Source organism: Antechinus flavipes, chromosome X, assembly GCF_016432865.1.
Source record: "Antechinus flavipes isolate AdamAnt ecotype Samford, QLD, Australia chromosome X, AdamAnt_v2, whole genome shotgun sequence".
Taxonomy (NCBI): Eukaryota; Metazoa; Chordata; class Mammalia; order Dasyuromorphia; family Dasyuridae; genus Antechinus; species Antechinus flavipes.
In genome coordinates this window covers 42,325,667-42,344,416 of record NC_067404.1, presented here as the reverse complement: position 1 = coordinate 42,344,416, position 18,750 = coordinate 42,325,667, and the positions used below count along the sequence as shown (strand labels likewise).

At 40.6% G+C, this 18,750-nt stretch overlaps 2 protein-coding genes across 2 annotated transcripts in view; one reads left to right on the top strand and one right to left on the bottom strand.

The window, feature by feature from the left end:
* GPC3 (glypican 3) overlaps positions 1-18,750 on the bottom strand; it is a 703,653-nt gene that overhangs the window by 376,345 nt on the left and 308,558 nt on the right. Inside the window, exon 3 of the mRNA XM_051968697.1 lies at positions 6,498-7,192. Within this exon, the coding sequence (XP_051824657.1) occupies positions 6,498-7,192 (695 nt within the window). The remainder of the gene's footprint in view (positions 1-6,497; positions 7,193-18,750) is intronic.
* LOC127542848 (PC4 and SFRS1-interacting protein-like) lies at positions 12,749-14,446 on the top strand. Its single transcript, XM_051968700.1, has one exon. It carries the CDS (start codon positions 12,850-12,852, stop codon positions 13,858-13,860), a length of 1,011 nt encoding a protein of 336 aa, XP_051824660.1. The 5' UTR covers positions 12,749-12,849; the 3' UTR covers positions 13,861-14,446.

Genomic DNA, 18,750 nt, shown 5'->3' with positions numbered 1-18,750 from the left:
GTCAAAGCAGATCCATTTACAACACTATCATTGGGATGGTGTCATACATCCCATTATAAATTTCCTCCAGAAACACACTATCCTATTTGAATTTGTTTGCTCTGGGCTCAAGTCTGACATTAAAGAGTCTCAATAGCTTAAAAATAGATTTTAAGCAAAACCCATTATCTACAGGGGCTTTTTCTTTGCTTTTGTTTTGTTTTGTCTTAGAAAAGTCAAAGACTTGGATTAGTAGGGTCTAGGACAAAGAATGCTTGTTAGATTGGAAGTCAGAAGAGCTGGCTTTTAGTCTTCACTCCATCACCAATTGGCTGTGTGATCTCAAGCAAATCATTTCAACTTTGCATCCTGCTCTGCAAAATGTTGATAATAAACTTGCATTCACTGCTTACATGGCTGTTGTGGGAAAGGTATCTTGTAAAAAAAAATGTGACAAATACTGCAGACATTGGAGCTATTTCTTCTATTATGATACTAATTGTAGTACTAATTACAGTACTATTATAATACTAATACTGCTATGACTATAACAGCCAGATGATATACGAGCCTGGAATTTGAAAGACTCATCTTTCTGAGTTCAACTCTGGCTTCAGATTCTTATCTAGATGTGTAATGCTGGTCAAGCCACCTTATCATTTTTGCCTCAGTTTTCTCATCTGTAAAATGAGATAAAGAAGGAAATGGCAAACCACTCCAGTACCTCAGCCAAGAAAGTCCCAAATGAGGTAATAGAGAGTCGGACACAACTGAACAACTACTAAAAAACAGAGAATTATAGCAATACTACTAATCAATACAATAGTTGGACCATATGATTCCTGAGACTTCTTATAGCCTGGACATTCTATGGTTTTCGTATGCTGAAGTAGCATCCTGGAGAGAGCTTTAGAGCAAGATCTAAGTTCAAGTTCTGTCTAACAGGGACTCTCTGACTTTGGCCAACTCACTAAATTCACAGCGTACTAGGAAATTCTCTCATTTTAAAAGAAATTGCCAACTTGCTCTGGTAGAGAGAGTTTGTTCACCTGGAAATTCCTTAGAGAAATGAAATCACTATGTCCAGTCCCTCTGTCCACATGGGGAATCATACTTTTACCAGTGGGTACTCTGCCTAAAGAAAGAGAAATTTTGATCACTGAAACCTCACAAGATATCTTGGGATTTGAGGACTAATTTTTTTTCTTCCTCATTTATTTATTCTTTTTTTTCTTGGAAAAACTGGGACAGTTAACTCTTTTGTCCCATGTAGTTTCATTTATGATTTCTTGAAATAGAGCTCTGAAAAACCAGACTTGATAAAGCCTATTGGGATCCAAATAGAGCTACTTGTCTATGCTTTAAACCCAAATCACAATAGGCTCTCACCCATTGACCAATAATAATAGGTCCCAGACCAAGCCTCGCTCGGTCATTGTTTGAGTTCTGATGGCTCAAAGTGAGTGTAAATAGCAATTTCTGTTCTGGATCTTCTCCTCCCAGAATGATTTTTCTTTTGAGTAGGCAAACTAGGCCATCTTTTATCTCAATTCTTTTTTTTTCTTCTAATAGTATTTTATTTTTCCAAATACACACAAAATACATACAAAGATAGTTTTCAAAATTCAACTTTCCAAACCCGTATTCCAAATTTTTCTCCCTCTTGTCCCTCCTTCTCCCTCCCCAAGACAGCAAGCAATCTGATAGAGGTTAAACATGTTCAATTCTTCTAAACATATTTTCATTTTCATCATGCTATGCAAAAAATAAGATAAAAAGGGGAAAAACATGAGAAAGGAAAAAACCTACAAACAACAACAAAAGGTGAAAATACTATGCTTTGATTCACATTCAGTATCCATAATTCTCTCTCTGGATGTGGCTGGTTCTTTCCATCACAAGTCAATTGGAATTGCCTTGAATCACCTCATTGTTGAGAAGAACCAAGTCCATCCCAGTTGACCATCACATAATCTTATTATTACTGTGTACAGTGTTCTCTTGGTTCTGCTCATTTCACTCAGCATCAGTTCATATAAGTCTCTCCAGGCCTCTCTGAAATCCTCCTGCTGGTCATTTCTTATAGAACAATAATATTCCATAGCATTCATACACCACAATTTATTCAGCCATTCTCCAACTGATGGGCATCCACTCAGTTTCTAGTTACTTGACACTACAAAAAGGGCTGCTACAAACATTGTTGCACATGTGGGTCCCTTTCCCTTTTTTATGATCCCTTTGGGATACAGACTCAGTAGAGACACTGCTGAATCAAAGTATATGCACAGTTTTATAGCCCTTTGGGCATAGTTCCAGATTGCTCTCCAGAATGGTTGGATCCGTTCACAATTCCACCAACAATGTGTTAGTGTCCCAATTTTCCTACATCCCCTCCAACATTCCTCCTTATCTTTTCCTGTCATCTCAGCCAATCTGAGAGGTGTGTAGCGGTATCTCAGAGTTGTCTTAATTTTTTTGTGTAAGGACACAACTAAGACCTGGGAACGACTTTAACTTAAAAAGGCTGAGGCCTCCCACTGCATCTGGGATCATCTCCAGTCATCCTAACCTATGTCTTACCACTGAATTAGGATGACTCTGGAGGAAAGAGTAGGGCTGGTAACCTTGCACAATACTGCCTCTTTCAAATTCAATTCACTCACAAGTCAAGACATCACCCACCTGTTGTCTTTGGTCCTCTTCAGGAAGGAAGGAGAAACACTACCATCTAGTATGGTAGTTTGTGGATTGAAAAAAATCATCTCATTCAAAACTATCTGGCAATTTTAAGCAAGCCACGTCTTCCTACATCTTATTAACATAAATTGGTTTGATGAAAATGAGCCCTTTCTGGCTATAAAATCCTAGAATTTTATGTTAGATAATTATAATTACTACTCTTTCTAGAGTGCTTTATAATACCTAATACCCTGTGCATTTGGACAAATAAACATGATTTCTCCCATTTTGAATAAGAAACCAAGGTTTGAAAGGAATACATGACTTGGCTAAGGTCACACAGCCCGTAAATGGCATGGCTAGGACTTAAGCAAACATCAGGACTCCAAGATCAGAGCTCTGTGTGGTTGCTTTTATAAAAACAAAACTTCTAGAACTTGGAAGAGCAAAAGTCCCTTATAACAGGACTGGATAAGAAGATGGGATCTAGTGCTAGAGATGGAAGGACTCATATGTCATGAATGAGGAAACTGAGGCAGAGAGGCCACATGACTTGCCCAGAGTCACTCAGCTAATAAATGTCTAAGGGTAACTTTTAAACCCAGGTTTTCCTGACTCTATGTCTAGTACACTCTCGATGATAACATGTAGCCAACTGAAGATATCCCTGCCATGTCATTTCAGCCAGGTAGTATTTCTAGGAAGCTAAGGGTCTCCCTGACATAGTCATCCAGATACTTATGAAGTCTCTGAAATGACCATTTTTAAAGTATTCTTTAGTCTCAGCTACAGTGACCTTTGCCTAGTACTGAGAGAGAGAATTTTGCTTTTTCTCAGAAATGGAAAATGCAGGAGTTAAGGCCTGTGTTTGTGCCTGGAGCATCCTGTGGCTCTGATAACCTGCATACAGCTAAATGGTCTGTGGCCACCCCTACTCCTCCTATTTCTCCAGAAATGTCAGCCTATGCTCTGTACCCAAGCCCTGCTGAGAATTGGACAGTTCATGCATTGTGAATGATTACCGTCTTCCATTTGATATAAAACACTATAAGTTATTGGTCATAAAAGCAGAAACAATGTATTTATTTTATATATAATACAAGATGAGACTCTAGAATAGCCACCTTAACTAAACTCTCTATGGCATTTAAAAGTCCTAGTCCTAGGAGAATTAAGAGCTTCTATCTATCAGCAAGAGACACGTTACATGGCCTTAAAAAACAAAATTCCTTTTTTGTCTTGGTCTTGTCCCTATTCTAAAAGAAGAGAAATGGACATGTTGAGGTTCCTTCTTGTTCAGATTCCATTACTTTAAATTTTCCATAAATTTCTAATAATTGAAACCTGAATAATTCAGAGGCCTGAAAAACATATAAACTATAAACAAAAAGGATCAGGGAAAAAACCATATACAATGACCATAACAATGTAAATGAAAAGAACGTGAACAAAATTGAAAAACTAAACATTATGTAATCTTATTGATCAAGCTTGCCTCCAAAAAACAGTTAAAAAATACCACCCTCCTTTTTTTGTAGAGGTGAGAGGATGTGGTGATATGATATTGAATATATTGGCTGGCTCAGTTAAAATATTGGTTATTTTAGCTGAGTTCTTTTTCTTTCCCCAATTTTTTTTTATTTTCTATTACAAGGGATGGCTCTCTTTGTGTTTGGGCAGAGAAGTTACATTTGGAAATTAGAGAGATATGAAAATAAATTATGCTAATAATTGTTCATCTAATAATTGAGCCAAATTTTTCATTTAATTCTTTTGCTCTCTTTTAAAAGCATTGGTGGGATGGGGAAAATGGAGGCAAGTGTTGGTGGCAAGATATATCTTCCAAATCTTCTTAGACAGAATATTTGTTTTAGTCTTCTTATTCAATTCAATGAACATTAATCACATACTCTTTATAAGGCCCCTGGCTAAGTGCTGGGGTACATAGAAGTAAAAACAAAAACCCAATATTCCTTTTCTTCAGGTGGCAGGATAGACACTGAGTGGCTTTGAGTTTTCTGGGGTTTTAGTTCTATTTTGGGGTGTTTTAGGGGAAAGAAGCAGTATGGTATGGTGAAAATGGCATTCAACTTGGAATCAGGATATCCAAGTGTGAATCCCAACTGTGGGACCCTGGACAAAATCATTTCCCATTTTTGAGCCTTAATCCGCTTCCAAAGATGAGGTCAATCATACTTGTACCACCTGACCTCCTCTCTGGGCTGTTCAGAAAGAGCTCTGCAAACCCCAAGAGATTGAGAAATGTCAATTCTTTCAGAAGTCCATGACTTTTATTTTTCTCAAATCTGTTGAAAGGTGTTCAGATTAGAGGGCAATCAGGGAAATGATATGTTACTCAAAGGATGAGATTAGTACAGAGGATCTTTCCATTCTTTGTACAATATGTTCTTGTTTTAAAGAACTTCGAGAGTGCTGAGGCAAACTTGAGTAGCTCCTTAGTAGCCATTCTGTCTCCCTTGACTCCCAGAGTTCCCCTCCACACCTAGAGTAATTCATGTGATGCTAATCACCTAGCCTAAAGGTTGGAAAGGGCCTCCAAGTCACCTAGTGTAACTACTTCCTCAATGAAAACCCCTTGGGGTTGCAAGTTCTCTTCACCAAGGAAATCACGAATTCCTGGAACCTAGTTATTCAGTGCCCTATTATACCCAGGCTTCCTAATGGTAACTTTAATGTTTGGGGCAGTAACTTAGAATATCAACACATTTGCAAAGCACCTCTATGCAGAATACTGCACTCAGACAAGACCAGGACCCTACCCTCCTGAATTCACTAGTCTCTACTCAGATGACGATGCTCCACAGGAGAAAGTGCTAAGGGCACCAGAGAACTCCCTAACAAAGAATTCTGTAAGGTCTAAGGGTGAAAGTTGTTGCTGACAGAGGGATGGAGGAAAAGGTTTCATGGCACAGGTGATATGTGAATTAGACTTTAGAAAATGGGTAAGAATTAGGAGTGGGGAAAGGGAGGAGAGAGCGAGAAGGGGAGAGAGGAGAGAAGAAGAGGAGAGAAGTGGAGAGAGAGAGAGAAGGAAGAAGAGGAAGGGAGAGAAAGAAAAGGAAAGAGAAAAGGAGAGGGAAGGACTGGGAGAGAGAGAAAGAAGGAGGAGGAGGAAGAAGAAGAAGAGAGGGGAAAAGGATGGGAGAGGCAGGGGAGAAGGAGGAGGGAGGACAATTTCAGACATAGGGCACCTAGTTAACCAGGAGAAAAGGAAATAGGAGAGCCCTGATGGCACTCCAGGGACAAAGGGGCTCCACTTGGCCAGAGCACAGAGTACACGAAGAGAATACAAGGAAAGATTGGAGAGAGTACAATTCATAGGTCTTCAAGGTTACAGAGGTTCTTGGATGCCAGACTAAAGAATATATGTTTTATTCAGTAGGCAATAGGGAGCCACTGAATATTTTTGAGCATAGGAGTACAGATCTATGCTACAAGATGACTACGAAAGACCTATTAGAAGGGCATGCAGGGAGATCATCCTGTAAAATTGTAAGTAATTATGGATAATGCACTGACAAAAATGTCAGAATGCTAAGAATTTGTAATAACCAAGCTAAAGGAATGCCAGGCTAACTTCATAGATCTGGCTTTAAAATGATTTTTGCCATCTGCTCTGTGCAAATGTTCTCGAGGGGACTCTAACCCCTTCCTTATAAACACATTTCAAGCTTCAAAGTCAGGGAAGACTGCACAGTACAGTGTCAAAGGATCTTTTCTCTCCATCACCAGCAAGGTCACCCCACAACTCACCAGATACCTTATCATTAGTGGATAAGCCAGATTTCATCACTAAAGGTTTTTGAAGTACTCACTGTAGTGGTGAGCTTCCCTCCATTCTTCTGGACATACAGGACGGAGTCTCGGATCAGGGTGAAGAGATTGAGTAGGACGTGTTCCATGTCATAGATCCTATACATGCCTTTAACGAGCTCTTCCAGAGAGCTGATGTACTCTCGCCAATATTTGTCTATCTCGACGACATTAGCCAGACATCCTTGCATTACAGCACTGCAGTGGCCAGCACAAGGCTTGGCCAGTGCCAGTCCCTGACAATAAGAACAGTACCACATTTTTAGGAGCATCCGGCCACAGTCCTTGCTGAATTTTAAATGGTCAGTTGTGTTGATGACTTCGATTCCAAGATTCAGGGCTTGGAGAAAGACTCGAGTTGTCTGCAGTGACTTGGACACCTGGGTCATGATGATCTTTGGATAGTGCCCAAAGACCTGGAAGTCCCGCCTTGCTCCCCGGAGGCACTCAACCATTTCCAAGGAGAGCTCTGGGAAACCAGGGTTAATCAGATGCGAGTAGATCACAGGGAACAATCCATCAAAAAACTCATTGACCATATCATTGACGTGGATGTCGGAGCCAAGGATGTAGAGGGAGACATCTGTGAAAAATTCACCCACAAATTTGAAAACTTGGGGAGCCATGCTGGAGTACTGGCTTTTGAACATGGTGTTGGTATAGTTCTTGGCATGACGGACGACAATTTCAAAGGCTTCTGCAAAACAAACAAAACCCACAAATGCAGATGAGAAAATTGGAGGTACAAATTAGAGATGTTTCTATTTGCATGGTGATTATGGCACAATTTGCTTGAAAAATCACTGACTCATATGCAACTTTGGTTTTGTCCGTCCTCCTGTATTTATTTGCCCTTAGGAAGCAATATCATTTATGGGACAGGAAGGTCAAAAATCAGACTCACCCATAAATTCTTAAACATACAAATTAAGTTTATTTAGATTTTTTGTGGACTAGGTCAATGAGGAGATTCTTTGCCTTAATTGCTAATTAGCCTTCATCATGTTGCCTCAATTAAACTGAGATCTGCTGTAGACCTTAGCTTAAAAAAGCCAAGGTCTCCCATTTCATCCAGGGCCACCTCCAGTCTTCCTGATCTCTATCTGGCCACTGGCCCCAAATGGCTCTGGAGGGGAAAGTGAGGCCAGAGACCTTGCCCAACCTTCCCTCACTTCAATCCAATTCACTCAAAAGTCATGGCATCACCTCCCTGATGTCACAATGCTCTTCGAGAACGAAGGACAAACAACAACATTTCACATGACGACAACCAGGATTCTGGTTAACATTTTAGTTTCTGTGACAATATTGATGAAAAAAATAGTCTAAATGAGAAATTATGTCTCTCCTATTGATTCATTTGGCTAAATAAGAATTCTACTTTCAGACTTTTCATTTTTAGACAGAGATAAAGACTTGACCACAAACTAACACTATATAACCTCATGAAGCAGTTTAAGCTTGTGAAGCCCTGGAGGAAAAGCGAGCTCTGACCCAGACATAAGAGCTATCAAGAATTTAATCATTCCTTGTAGATTTTTTCTAGATAACTTTTGAGTGAACTGACAGATTAGATTGTCAGTACTAGAAATAGAATTTCTCCACAGAAAGGGTGACTTGATGGAAAGCAAATTCACGCACCTATCTGTCCATCTTGGTACATGGCATCAAGAATGTAGAGGAGATTTCAGAGGGTACCTCTAGTATTTTCATGCTGAACAGCTGGAAAGAAAACTAAGCTTCTTTGGGGCACTCAGTTTCCACAATGCTGGGGAACATGGCTTCTCTATGGAGACCACTGTTCATGATTACATCTGCTGCTGCTACCACTTGCCATAAGGGCCAATTAGGGCCATTGGCTAGAGATGGAGACTGGTTTCACCATCTTGTTTCCCCTCAAAAACTGTTTGACAAACACTAGACGCAAATTATTTTTCTTTAAAGACCCGAATTTACATCCCCTTAAAAAAAAGAAAATATTTGGAAAAGAAACAAGTGTGTATATATGTTTGTATGTGACGAGGGAAAGCGAAACAGCAAATCAACCAATTGTCCAATTGCCTAAGTCATTTACATTCGACTCAGTCTTTTCTTTCATTAGCTTACTTCCACAGTGCAAAGGTCCATGACAGATGTGCTCCAGACAATCCCAATTCATGAGCCTTGAAAAATCAGATGACTTCCCCTTGTGTCTTGCCTAGAAAGCAGTGTTCCAACAGCTTCTTGGGCTCACTTAGCCCAATAGCCCTGTTACTGAAAACACAAGGGCCACTCCAGTTTACTCTCACCATCTGGCCCAGATTCTCTCCTCCCCCTCCCCCAAGGTTGTAAAACACTGTCCTTGTATTCCTGGGCTTACAATATTTGAAGCAAGTTAAGAAGATGGCAAAGGAAGTCAGCTAGGCTTCTTCCAACACTAATTTAGGGTGGTCTGCTGCTTCTGAGAAACGGGGGGGGGGGTCAGCACTTAAAATCAGAAGATGTGAAATTGAACCCATCTCCAACACTTAATGATAGCTCACAGTTCACCTCCTTTGAGCTTCAGTTTGATCTTCTGTAAAATGGGGATATTCACACTGACCTGTCTTGAAGCAAAGTGCTTTGTAAACTTGAAGGCATGAAAGAAATCTGAGCTGTTATCTGTTATTTACAAAGCGCTATCAAATTATGGTGGAGAACACCCAACTACTTCTACATTTGTATGTTTCCACTCCCTACCAATTTTTGACTCTACAAAATCTGGACCCATTAGATCTTTGAGTCAGAAGCAACCAGGCTCTTATGCTCTCTGATCTGACAGGTAGGATCAGTTAAGTGCTCAGGAGGGGGAACTAAAGATGATACAAGATAGTCTCAGAAATACAGCATCTGGGGTGCAAAGAGAAAAGCCACCTGCAACAGGAGACACACACACACACACACACACACAGAGAGAGAGAGAGAGAGAGAGAGAGAGAGAGAGAGAGAGAGAGAGAGAGAGAGAGAGACTTTGACTTTCTCTTCCCTTGCTTTAGGAACAACCAGTTCTGCAGGCAATGTATAATGGTCCAGCCTCTGATGTCAGAGGCTGACATCAACCCAGAGAATCTGCCTTTTCCTGCTTTTTACCTGCCGCCTTCAGAAGGTTCAGAGGGAGGGAGGAGCTGGTGCAGTCCTCAGGACTATAGCCTACAGCTGCTGTCTTATGGTCTTGTGCAGAGTTAAAGTTCATTCAGGTGCCCTGACTTGATTGTCTTACAGTAGTAAAGAAGAGACTTTAAAAGTCTACTAGGTCTCCAAAGGAGAAAATTCCCAATAAGAATGTAGCTTAGTCTAATATATAGAAAACTGGAAGTAGAGTCTGGAAAATCTAAGTTAGAATCTCACCACAGCCTCTGTGTTTCCTTATCTTTAAAATGAGGACAATAATGACACGTATCTCCCGGGGGTCAATTGTAAAGATCAAAAGAGATAATGGTGTAAAGTGTTTTTGTAAGTGTAAAACACAATACACACATAGACACAAAACACACACATTTATATATGCACATACACACATGAGTGTGTATATATATGTTTATGCCAAATATAGTGTGTATGTATATGTACTTATGCACATATACATAAAAATGTATATGCTTTATAATTATATACGCTATGTGTATATAAAATAACCACGTCACTGCAACTTTTAAAAATTGGTTGCAAGATTATTTTAATAAAAAAAATTTAAAAATTTTGTCCTTGAATTGCATGTGTTGAACCTATATTGAGCTGCTTGCTGTCTATGGGAGTAGGTGAGGGGAAAAAAATCTGAAACAGAAGGTTTTGCAAAGATGAATGTTGAAAACTCTTTGCATGTATTTGAAAAAATAAAAAGCTATTAAAATAACAAAATACAATTTTTATTCTTTAATTACAAAAGGTTAAATGGCCTCTATATCATTTGCAAAAATACAATCTACTTGAGAAACTTTCTACCTGTATTTCCAATTATTTTTCAAACCCCAAAAATCTCACTTTTCAAAATGGTAAAAATTTGCTATTCTCTTTGATGAAACAAAAAGTAGTTGTGTTTTTAGTAATTAAATGTAAATGCTGGATTTATAAGGATGTGATGTGCAAGTTTATATTTTGTGTACATTCAACTACAATATGGATCATCATAATATAGGATTTTGATTTTTTTACAATTAATTTTTAAAAATAAAATTTAAGCTTGACACAATTGCTCTAAAATCTCTAACATAAAATACTATGTCAACTGTTATTACTATTATTTTTTGTAGATGTAGCTTAAATAGCAGTATAGTATTCGATGTTTACAATAGCAATGCTCCTGAGAAGCAATATATGAAGCTAAAATTCCATTCTGTTCTCCTTTATTTTTCCCACTAAATGTTTGTTAAATAAGCACAATAGTTTTATTGAGAGACAGCTAGAAAATAGTGTAATGGAGACCCGTGGTTTCCTAGGACATCCTTTTTCACTGTCTGCTTTGTGTGTATGGAAATGCCCTTTCCTGGTGTTTAAGTTCAAGATTAACACATAAAATTAAATTAAATTACATTAAAGAGAGAGAGAGAGAGAGAGATGCAGCATGGTATTCTGAATAGAGAACCGTGCTCAGAAAGAGCAGGATTCAAGGGCTTTCTCAGGCACACCCTGGCTGTGTGTCTGTGGGCCAGTTGCTAAACGTCTCAGTGCTGTGAAGCAACAGCCTAAGATGACAAATTTCTGATCTGCATTGATAGAGCTTCCTATGCCACTGAAATCCCAGGTTTGAACTCCACTTCCATTCATTCCCCCTTCCTTCTCCCTCTCCCCTGCCGCCGCCCCCTCTTTCCCCAAACGAGCTGCTCTGTGCAAGGTAGTATATTGGGTGTATGTGTGTGGGGGGGGCGATATATAAGACAAAAACAAACCATTTTTATTGGGGCGATACAACAGGTATAAGAATAAGTAAATACGAAATCATTCGAGCAGGAACAGTGCATTAACAAGCAAAGAGGGGGTGGGGTGGGGGTGGGGGTGGAGTCAGAGGAGCTCCGGATTTTGACAGGCAGAGCTGTGGATTTTCCAGTGCATTCCAGGAATAGGGGGGAAGCTTGTGCACCCTAAGATCGGCTGGAGGTGGGATGTAAATTGGGGGGGGGCAGCTAGCGAGCCGATTTGTCTAGAATGTGCCATTCCCATCCACTTCAGGGGGCCAAGCAGCTGCATTGCACGTAATTGCTCACGGAAGCCCCCCTCCCCTCCCCCGGCGCCTCATAGCAACCAGCAGCAGGTGCAGAGGGATGCTCAGCTTTTCTCCCCTCCTGCAACCTGGGTTTTCAGAAGCTCCAGTGACTGTCGCCGGACCGGAGCACTGATTTTTTTCTTTTACTAGGATCGGCCGAGAAGCGTATCTGAAGGTGTGTTATTTGGGGAAGGGGAGAAGGAGGCGGGCGGGGGAGGGGGTGGCTTTTTCTCCCCAGGAGTTTTGCCGAGGGGCGGGGGAGCAAACGTCTCCAAGTCCCCGCAGCCTAGCTCTTTGGGCAGGAGCACAGCGTACAGACGCTTTGCACAAAAGGGAGAAAGGAGAGGGGAGAGGGGAGAGGTGAGACGGGAGACGGGAGACGGGAGAGGGGAGCGGGGAAACGGGAGGGGGAGCGGGGAGACGGGAGAGGCTGAGGGGCGAACCGGAGGGGGGGGGGGACGAGAAAGGCGAAACGGGAGAAGGGAGAGGCGAGACGAGATCGGGGAGACGGGAAGGTATCGCACCCCGGGGAGGAGGGGCAAGCGCGATTCTCCGTGGCGGCTCGCGGGGGCGGTTAGAATCCGAAGGGGGGGTGGGGTGGGTGGGGAAGAGAAGGGGGAGGGGGAGGGAGTCCAGCCCCGCAAGGCCAAGGCCAACGGCCACGCCAACGGCGGCGGGGAATGCGCAGGCGCATAAAAGCCCTCCCGTTCCATTGCCTACCAGTCAGCCCCGCAGTCTGAGTGACTGGCTGGCTAAGCGGCGGGCGGAGCGGTTTGCCGACTCGCTCAGGTTCAGCCTCTTAACTCCGGCGCCTGCTCGATCCCATTCTCATTCTCGCTCTCGCTCTCTCTCTCATCAGTCGCTGTCGCCGCTTCTCCCAGGCTGCCAGCGTCTGGCCGGCTCGCCGGCTTCTCGGCTCCGGCCTTCTCGTTGCCGCAGCCTTAGAGACAGTGGCCAGCGCCGCTGCCGCAGCAACCGCAGCCGCCGCCGCGCCGCCGCCGCCGCCGCCGCCGCCGCCGCCGCCGCTCGGGCCCCGGCCCCTGCTCGATCACAGCCGCCGCCGCCGCTCCCGGTACCGCGCAGTCCTGCCGAATCAGCGATCGGGCTCCAGCGGCTCAGCCCCAGCGGCCGTCACCATGACTTACAATTTCAAGCCTGGAGATCTGATCTTCGCCAAGATGAAGGGCTACCCCCACTGGCCTGCCAGGGTCGACGAGGTACCCGATGATGTGGTGAAACCCCCACATAACAAGCTGCTCATTTTCTTCTTCGGCACTCACGAGACGGCCTTCCTGGCTCCCAAAGACATCTTCCCCTACTCCGAGAACAAGGCCAAGTACGGCAAACCCAACAAGAGACGAGGCTTCAACGAAGGTCTGTGGGAGATCGATCACAACCCCCGAGTGAAACCCTTCAAGAAGCGCCCTGTTGCCTATACCGAGATGGAAGGGGGAAAAAAGGAGGGGACCACTTCCAAGGGAGATAGTGAGGGGAAACCCAGGTACGGTGGAGTGCCCCCCAAGTCTGCAGCTGCAGCCTCAGCATCCTCCTCAGCCGCTTCGTCCACTGCGGGGGCTCCCAGAGGGAGAAAGAGAAAAGCTGAGAAGGCCATGGAAGCCGAGGAGACCGAGGGAGCCAAGGCCACTACATCTACCACCACCATGACTCCTCAGGTGAGTCCCAAAAAGGGGAAACCCTGGCCCCCTCCCTCCCCTACCCCTGCCGCGGTTAGGATGAATAACCCCAAAGGGAAGGCCAAGATGTACAAGCTGACCAATCCTGGTGAAGGGGAGGGGGCTTCTGAGGAGGATAAGAGCAAGAAAAAGGGGCAAGAAGAAAAGCCACCCAAAAAGCAGCTGAGAAAGGAGGAGGAGAGTGAGAAGGAAGAAGATAAGCCCAAAAAAGATCCTGGCAAGAAAGAAATGAAGAAAGAAGTTGACCCAAAAAGAAAACTTGTGAAACCAACCATCGCCTCGGGTGTCATCCCCTCCGACTCTGAGGAGGAGGGGGAAGAACAAGAAGGTGAAAGGAAAAGAAGATTATCTCGGAACTTTGAAGTTGTACACAGAAAGGGAGCCTTAAAGGGTCAGTTTGAGAAAGAGGAGGAAGTGGAGGCCGAACCCCAAACTGCCTGTAACCTTCAGTAAAAAAAAAATCCTGAAAAAAGAAGAAAAACCATCTGTGGAGTTCAGAACAAAGCAAATTCAAGTGAAACATCCAAGAGATGACCATCCTGTGACACCCAGATGCCTGTTTTTCCCGCCCCAGTGAAAAAGTCTTGTACCTGTATTGAAAAGTTTTTGAGAACTTTAGTGTTTATCTTCTTTTGTTTTGACTGTTAAATAAGTTCTTCTGAGGCACATTCTACCTTTCCCGCAGGTGTTTCTTTACTTAGCTTCAAAAAGGGACTGTTTGTTCGAAAGCAACAAGCTTTGAGTTCAAGAGATAGTTCTACATCAAGGATTGGAGACTTTTAAAAGGTGACTTTTTAAGCTAGGTATTGAACTGGAATTGTCATCTACTGCACCCCTGAAAAGGGGCAAGTTGTGCCCTTTCTTTGGTGTTTCTTTGCGCTTTAATTGTTTACTGTTTTCGTGGCTGTACTTTTTGTTTACAGAAATCCTTGACTTTTCTAAATGATATTTGGTACTATTTTAAAAAACAGGTTAAATTGGAATTAACTTAGTATTGCTAGTACAGCTAAATTAAAGTGGTAGAAATTATTCAGCAAAACTCTCTCTTGTTTTATTATTTCTGGGGGATTTTTGGGTTTGGGGAGGAGGTTTCCTCTGGGGAAGGAGAGGAGGGGGTCACAAAATAGTTGGGGGGCTCACAAAGTAGTCAGGGGAGTCCCTTAGTTACCAACAACTTTAGGTTGTTTGGGAGGGTCTTAACTGCCAACCTTTACCCATAGAATAGTGTACCTTCCAACACTGGCCCCTGGATGGAGTCAGAACCGGGAACTTGCATGGGTGGAGGGAATCTTGGGGGTGAATTGGGAAACTTCCCTTTTTCTGGGGGAAAAAAGGGGCCCTGACTGGGAGGATTCCACATGGGGAGGTGTCTGGAGCATCCTGCAACAAACTATAATTGGTTTGGGAGGGGGGAGTTCAAACTTTGGGGCCTGATGGAGAAAGCGGTGTCCGGATCAGAAGCAAGAAGAGACAGAGGCCTCCAGGACCAAGAAGGAGGTCCAAGATGACCAACAAAGTGGGTGGTCTTGGGTGGGATTAAACTGGTTTAAAAGAAAAATTAGAGGGTGAGGGACAAGAGTTTTCAAGGTGGTACTTGATTCTTAAAAGCATAGCTCAATAAAGGGTAAAAACTAGGGGGAAGAGAAGGGAGTAAGCATTTTTTTCCACCACCTACTATGACCCAGGCACTTTACAAACATCTCATTTGATCCTCACTACAGTACTGGAAGATAGGTGCTATTACTGTCCCCTTTTTCCAGTTAAGGAGGCAAACAGAGGTTTTGTTACTACCCAGGGTCACACAGTTAGTAAAAGTAAGACTAGATTTGGAATTGGGTCTTCCTAACTTCAGGCCCAGCACTCGCTTTACTATGCTACCTACCTGCCTCATTCATACCTTCTGTGCCACTTTTGTCCATAGCTTTCCTTAAATCCTCCATCAGGGATCTATCTCATACAGTGGAGGGCTTCCTGAGAGTCTTTAAATATTTCACCAACACTAGTGCAAAATCCCAGACCTCATCCTTTGCTTGAACTCTGTGTTAGCAAGGGATGACACCTCTTCCCCACCCTTTTCCAGATATCCCACCAAATTTGGCAAGCAACAGATTGTTAGCAATTTGTTTCAGCCTGGTTATAAGCTCTGTGAATTTTCCATTATCTATTGGGTCTCCTTTGCTTCTATAAAATGAAAATATTCCTACTTTTTAAAAACAACTCCATTCATGCCAAGATTCTCTCCCCAAACACTGAGGTAGTATTCATATTTTACAGATGAGGAAACAGAAGCTTAGAGAAGTTGAATGATCTGTCTAAGGATGTATAGGTAGTAAGTGGTAGATGAGGTATGAGTCTCCATCTTTCTGGACTTTAAGTCCACAACTTTCCATTATAACATGATGCCTCTGATTTTTAATAAGTGCTGATAGGTTTTCTGTGAGGGAAATGATAGTATTAAAAAAGAATGTTAATAGAACTCATTCCTAGGTGCCCTTGCAATAAATTTAGATATAAGGTCAGAGAATGAAAGTCTAGAATAGACAGGAAGAGAAGATGGAAAATTAAAAGAGTAAAAGAAAAAAAAAATTTTCTGGAAAGGAAGAAAAAGTGAAAAATTTAAAAACAAATAAACAGGAATAGCTGAAGAGGATGGGAGGAACTACTTGACTGAAAAGAAAAAAAAGAGGGAAAGTATATAAACAGATTTTAAAAGAGAGAATAGGGAACTGATAAAAGCCTAAGGAGAAAAAGGTAACAAATGAAAATGGGAGAGTAAAGGTGAGGGAAACAGTCAGTACAAACAGGGCCATCTTAAAAACTAAAATAAATTAAAATATAATACTGTATTTATAGCAGAAGAGGAGAGAAAACATAACTTGAAAAAAAAGAAAGTTTTAGAAACAGATGGAGGAACATGTAAACCTAACTTTTATAACTTTAAATGTAAATGGATTAAACAAAACTCTACAATCTGTTGCTTACAACAAACACATTTATAACACAAAGGCATGCACAAGATAAAACTAAAAGTATGGGGGGGATTTTACTATGTCCAAGTGAAAGTTGCCATCAAGCTATCAAAGCAAAAACAATTTTAAAAAATGAAAATGAAACTATTATGCAGAAATTCATAAAGGAAACATTATTCTGGTTTCAAGAAGACACAGAAAGTAACACAATGGTTACAGGAGATTTCAATATGTCTTGGTCTGTTTTGGATAAGTCCAACTGATTTTGCAAAGGGGAAAATATGAAACTGAAAAAAATTGCTGGAAAAACTAGAATTAAGACATGTCATTTTCCAAATGAAGCCACAAAATAATATACATGTTTCTCTGCACCTTACAGAACTTTTACAAAACACTGACCATACATCATGGCACAGAGATATTGCCAACAACTGGGGAAAGGCAGAATAGTTAATATATCTTTTCTTAATCATAATGCAATAAAAATAGAAATTGGCTCAGGAACCACAAATAAAAGATACAAATCCTAATGGAGACTAAACAATGAAATCTTAAATAATGAATGAGTCAAAGAACAAATCATAAAAACTATTAACCATATAAAAGAAAATGATAATATGTTTCATCATTAAAATTTCTGGGATGCAGCTAAAGCAGTCCCTAAGGGAGAAATCATATTCTTACAATCACACATTAACAAAATAGAAAAAGAGGAATAATGAATTGAATATATGTTTTTAAATTAAAAATTCAACAAATAAACGAACTAAAAATAATCACAAAGAGATTTTAAAATTAGAGGAGAAATAGATAAATTGGAAACAAAACAATCAGAAATTATTTTTTTAACTTCAATTGGTTCTTTGAAAAGAATAATAAAAGGTACCAGAGAGAGATCTTAAATAATCCAGTCTCAAAAAAGGAAATAGATCTAGTTGTAAAGGAACTGCCAAAGGGAATACTCCAAGAAAATTCTCTCAAACTTTTAAAGAACAGTTAGTACCCATACTCCATAAATTATTCTGAAAAATTGAGAAAGAAAGCACCCTATGAGAATCCTTTTTATGAAACAAATATAGTCCTAATACCTAAACCAAGGACTGATAAACATAAAAAGAAAACTATAGTCTAATATCATTAATAAACTGACTCAAAAATTTTAAACAAAATCTTATCAAATAGGCTATAGCAATTTATTCAAGAAATTATTCATTATGATTAAGTGGGAGTTATACCAGGGATGGTTCAATGTTAGGAAAACAATCAACGTAACATTAAAACCCAAAAAGCCTTTGACAAAGTATAACATTCTTTTATGCTAAATACCATGCAAAGTATAGAAATAGAGGGACCCTTTATCAATATCATAAAAAGCATCTATCCAAAATCAAAAGTAAGCATCATGTACAATGAAAATATACCAGAACCATTTCCAACAAATATGGAAGTGAAGATGCCCACTTTCCCCATTACTATTTGATATAGTTCTAGAAATGCTAACAATAAAAATCAGACAAAAAAGGAATGAATGGAATAAAGATGGATAAACAAGACACAGAACTATCCCAGCTTGCTGACAAAAGTATGGTTCATTTGGAAAATCCTAGGGAATCAGCAAAGATACTAAATGATTTCAGCAAAGTTGTAGGTTACAAAATAAATCCTCAAAAAGTCTATGAAATAAAACACAAGAAACAACAATGGGAAGAGAAATTTCATTTTAAATAACTACAAAATGCATAAAATATTTGGAAATCAAACTTCCAAAGCACATAAAAATTTTACATAGATAAAATCACAAAGTGTTTCTTAAAGACATAAAGAACAACTTAAATAACTGGAGGAATATTCATTACCCATGCCTGGACCATGACAATATATTAAAAATGATCATACTATCTGAATTAATTTACATTTTTAATACTATATCAATCAAATTTCCAAGGAGTTACTTAACAGATATTGATAAAAATAATAACAAAATTCACTTGAAAAAACAAAAGATCTAGAATATCAAGGGAAACAATGAAAAGAAGTAGGGGTGAAGGGGGAATAGCACTTTCAGACCTCATCAAAACCATCTGGTATTGGTTAAAGAATAGATAGATCAACAGAACAGAGAAGAGAGATTCAGAAGCAACAGAATTTAATAATGCAGCATTTAATAAAGCAGAAAACAAAATATCTAGGAACAAATGCCCTATTTGATAAAAATTGCTGGGAAAATTGGAAAGGAATTTGGCTGAAATGAGACTTAGGGCAATACCTTAAACCATACTTCACAATACATTCTAAATAGATATGTGACCTTAACACTAAATATTATGCTATGAAAAAATTAGAAAATGAACAGATTGTGTACTTCTCACAGCTA